Genomic DNA, 4,758 nt, shown 5'->3' with positions numbered 1-4,758 from the left:
CCCTCCCTCCCTCCCTCTCTGTCTCCAGCTCTCTCTGAAAGCCCTAATCACAGGGTCCTGCTCTTTGTAAACACCTGTGGACGCAGTCTGCCAAGGCCTGTGGCCCGGGGCGTTCCTTCTGCTACCCTGAGAGGAGAGTGTGGTTTTAGGGGCTGAGCCAGGTCCCTGCTGTCACCATCCACATGGACTGGCTGGGGGCCTCCCGGGCCACCCTGCGTGTTAGAGGTGCGCGCTCTCAGGTACTGTTGTGTGGACAGGGCAGGGGCCAGTTTCCTTTTAAAGCCTATCCTATTTAGTAGCTGCCCACCCGGAGCAGCAGGCCAGTGAGCTGAGAGGTCAGGGCAGCTCTGAGAGGTCAGACTGGCTTGGAGGCCATGACCGCGCTGTGCCTGCCCCGCGGGCCTCTCGCCCCCTTTCCTCAGGAGCAGTTCCCTTTAAGGACCGACTTCCCTCCACAGGGAAATTCCTGAAACCGACAGTTGACAAACCCACACACCCTCCGGAGGGCTGGGCACCAGATAAAAGCCCTCTGCGGAGCCCAGCCCCTCCTGGGGACTGTGCGGGACCCAGCAGAGCGCCAGGACCAGCCACAGCATCTCGGAGCCCAGCAGAGTGGGGACCTGTCTCGGAGACCCCCAGCAGAGCGTGGGACCTGGTCTGAGTTGCTGGCAGAGTTCAGGGACCTGCTGGGATTCCCCGCAGAGCAGGAGCCTGCCCAGGTCGCCTGCACGCACGTCCCGAAGGCTGCGAGTCTGCAGCCAGGGAAAACTGGTTTTCTACGTTTTTCTGGTTTGTGCTCAGCCCCCCCTTGAAGGATCTATTTCTGTCTTTCCTTTGGGGAAATGCGATTTGCCAATGACTAATCACAACCCTGCTGAGATGTTATCAGCTGTCACCTGCACAGCAGGACCCAAACCCATCAGGGAAATGAAGAGATAAACCCGGCTGCAGCCCCGACCTGCCGGGCCGCCTGCCTGCTGCAGAGCAACTACAAGTTTCTCCACCGCTGCCAGGGCCACCTCTGGCTCCCTGCAGCCTGCTGGCATGTGGCCATTGCAGTGACCACCCCAAGAGCCCACGGCTGCCTGGAAGGGCCGACTGGGGCGTCTGCGGAGCTGCCTCCCTGCAGGCTGGCTGGAGCCCTGGATGGAGCGTGGGACCTGAGCCCCTCATGTCTGCCTTGCTGACACTGTGTGTGGTGCTCCTGCCCCTGGCCACCCCCGGCCGTGGCGCCCAGCGTCGGGAGCCCTGCACAGGTAAGACAGGAGTGGATGTGGGGTGGGCGCCTCCGTGGAGCTGGAGGGATGTCTGGTAGTACCCCACCTTCTAACCCGAGACAAGGTCACCGGATGTCCGAGGACGCTGACACCCTGGAGACAGGGCTGGCGGGAGGAGCCCAGGGAAGATGAAAGGAAGCGGGAGGAGGGAGCTCCTCACTGCTGCAGGGCGGGACGCGTTTCAAAGAGGCAGCAGCAGCACCAGCCTCTCGCATGTGCCTGCCTGCTTGGCCTCCCGGGGAAGGCCGTACACCTGCTTTAGGAATGAAGTGGCAGCAGCCCTGGCAGGCCTCGGGACGGGGACACCGCAGCCTGCACTTGGCAGAGCCCAGCGCTGCCACTGGGCCTGGTTCTGTCCCCACCTGAACAAGAAACGTGAAACGCAGGCACCGTCCCAAACACCCACGCCTGAGCCAAGAGCTCCCTCCTGGGGGTTCAGCTTCCCTGTGTGCAGAGCCAAGAGCACCCGGGCGGCCCTGCCAGGCCTGCAGGACTCTGTTCCATCCCCGTGGACAGCTGTCTGGGCTCTCTGATGACCACAGCATCCACGGGCCATTCCAGGATCCCCACCAAAGGAGTGCTGTCAGGCCAGAGGTGTAGAACAGGGGACTGGGCCTGGTGTGCGAATCCTGCTAGGGGCAGTGCATTGGTGATGTGAGCAGTCTGTGGTGGAGCCCAGGGAGGCAAGGGGCTGGGCCAGGGTGGCCGTGGTGTGCCTGTGAGTAGTTCACCCTTGGTGGCCTGGAACTGTCTCCTCTCCTCCTCACGCAGGTTGTGGCCTCTGCTCTAAGGGCACCTACTTCCCTGTGGCAGGACCAGGGTTTGACCCCTGTGACCCAAGTCTGGAACACTGACCTGCATGGGTAGTGGGCACAGGGTCCAGAAAGGGCCCCAGCTCTCAGGAATAGCTGGAAGTGACCATGCCAGCTGCTAGGTTGTGGACTGGGCATGAACAGGCCCAGGGGCACTGACAGAGAGTCACTGTGGGTGTCAGGGACAGACAGAAGCCCCCATTCCAGGGCTCCGAGTATCTGCACCTGCCCACAGTGGCTGCCTCAAACAGGGCCCCTGGGCCCCTCGGCTCTCCATCACGCAGAGTCCCCGGGCTGCCAGTCATCGAAGGCTGAGCGCAGGGACCAACGCGTCCAGGCCCAGCCTCAGAGGGACCCTGTGCAGTGCCCAGCTGTAGCCATGGTGCACGGCCGTCCTCCCTGATGGGGATGAGTCACAAACGTGTCTTTTCACGTTCCCTCTGTGCTGGGAACAGAATCAACTGCATAATAATAATAAAGGTTATTTATAAAGCCCGCCCCCTCTCCCCGGGAGGTTTGCTTCAGAGAGTTAAAAGATGACCCAGTTATAAGTACTGTGGACCAGGGAGGAAAGACAAACGCCAAGCCAATGACATGGGGCTACTTGGGAACGCTCCCAGGAGACGGTCATCATGGCCTGTGAGGGTTTCAAATAGATTTTAAAGGTCACTTTGTCACGTTTAATTTTGAAAAGCACTGAGCTTTTGCTGGGACCCTGCGTGTGCTCTGCGGCCCGGGTTCCAAGGTGGTGGCCCAAGTCTGTGACCACGTGTGCTGTGGAGCCGCAGCTGGTGGCTGATGTGCAGGTCGCCGGTCGCCATGGAGCTCCGGGGTGTGCGTCCTCTGGTGCCCACGCCCCTCTCTGGAGCTGGGGAAGGGGCTGCAGCTGCTCTCCCACCCCTTCCCTCCTCTCTCTTTGCTCTTGATGGCCGTGCTTCTTAGTGTTTGGTTTGCAAATAAGGTGACTGTCAGGCTGTGGGAACCTGCAGGCTGGGGTTTCCAGGTGTCCCCAACCCGGTGGGCAGCAGAGGGAAGATGCGTCCACTCCTGCACCTTAGGGAGCCTCAACGGTCAGATTGGTGCTGTTGGGGGGCCTGAGAGGCCCTAGATGGGCGGGATCTAAGCCAGTCATCCAGGAGGCCTGGCACTGAAAGGCCCCTTGCTGGACATGGGCAGCCTCCTCTGCCCAGTTTTCGGCCAGGGGCCTGGAAAGGGAGCCACAGGCAGGGGCTTGGGACAAGGTCTAATCAGGACCTTGCAGGCCACCGCGGCCAGCATGTCGATGCTAGCCAGCTCAGCACTCCAGGGCCCCATGCAGTAGGGGTGTGGCCATTTGCAATGGGGAGTCCGAGGCTGAGTGTCTGATCGGTGCCTGGCTCTCCAAGGGGTGGGCCCTGGGTCCCTTCTGCTCAGGTGCATGTGGAGACGCGTGTAGTCTCATCTCAGGGAGAGGTGGCCCAGGTGGGCAGTCAGATGAAGGGCGAAGGATGGGTCCATCCTGTGGACCAACCTCAGGTTGGAGAGTGGTTCCAGGTGGGTGAGCTGATGAGCCACAGGGGCCAGGGTCTGGAAGGGGCTGACACAGAGCCCTGACAGCAGTGTCAGAGCCTAGTGTGGCGTGGCCTCCTGCCCGTGTGGAGGTGAGGGAATTCTGAGAGGACCATCCAGGGGTCATTGTCCAGCCGTGGGCCTGCACAGTGAGGGGGTGGGACTGGAGCAGGGTGGAGGCACAGCCCTTACAGGTTGCAGGAGGCCTTTCCCCTGCGTCTCCCTGCGGTGTCCTGCAGTGAGTGTTACCACAGGGACAGCCAGAGATGTCCTCACCAGGGCCCTGATCTCTGGGGCATCCCTTCCTGGTGTCCACTCAAGGAGACGCTGGCCTGCCTGCAGGGAGGGCGTGTCACAGTGAAGCTGCAGCTCTGCCGAGACCCCGGGTCCTGCAAGCGGTGGCTGGGGGGGGGCACGTGCAGGCAGGGTAGAGCGGGGGAAGGGCTCGTGTGGGGCCTCGGGTGGCCGAGTGCAGGGGCAGGCGGGGGGAGGTCAGACTGGGCCTGCATTTCCCAAGGCGCTGAGCCCTGCTCCAGCCTCCTCTGCCAGGGCCCACCTCTGCAGTTCTTCCACTGACCTGTCCTTGGGACTGCCCGAAGGTGGGTGCTGGAGGAGTAAGTCCTGAGAGTCCTGGTCCCTGGGAGGTTCCAGGAAGACCCCGAGCCAAGGACGCCCTCTTCCGGCCAAGCACACCTTAGGCCATTCGAGTACTTCAGAGGATTTGCGGTTGGGCAGCCTGTGAGTCCTCACCAGCTGGTGGCCTGTCCACACAGTTCCCTCTGCTGGGAGCCAGTGAGGTGGAGTTTGGGACCAGCCCCACCGGGCCCTGTGGCTTTGGGTTGGCCCTGGAAGGACCCACAACGGGGAGGTGGGCAGTGCAGGAGGGACCTGGTGTCCTCTCCAGGTTTCCCCCGCGGGTGGAGGGCTGGTCCTCACGTCGCGGTCACTTAGAGCTCCGAGAGTCTTTGGCGATCGGAGGCAGCTGTCCAATCTACCGGGCACTTCTGCCGAGGCTCAGAGACTCGGCCCTGGGCCCCAGGAGCCGGGCTGGCCCTTCACGGCCGCTCCAAGCACGGAAAAGGCCCCGACCGTCGCAGCGCGGCGGAACCCGCCCTTCCTCG

General features: G+C 62.5%; 1 protein-coding gene across 1 annotated transcript in view; it reads left to right on the top strand.

Moving 5' to 3' along the window:
* The first annotated feature begins 110 nt into the window (after positions 1-110).
* Tspear (thrombospondin type laminin G domain and EAR repeats) overlaps positions 111-4,758 on the top strand; it is a 160,824-nt gene continuing 156,176 nt past the window's right edge. Inside the window, exon 1 of the mRNA XM_015478366.2 lies at positions 111-1,256. Within this exon, the coding sequence (XP_015333852.2) occupies positions 1,172-1,256 (85 nt within the window). The 5' untranslated portion in view covers positions 111-1,171. The remainder of the gene's footprint in view (positions 1,257-4,758) is intronic.

The sequence above is a fragment of the Marmota marmota genome, unplaced genomic scaffold (assembly GCF_001458135.2).
Source record: "Marmota marmota marmota unplaced genomic scaffold, marMar, whole genome shotgun sequence".
NCBI lineage: Eukaryota > Metazoa > Chordata > Mammalia > Rodentia > Sciuridae > Marmota > Marmota marmota.
Note: the sequence above shows the minus strand (reverse complement) of the source record. Positions and strands in the feature narration are given on the sequence as shown.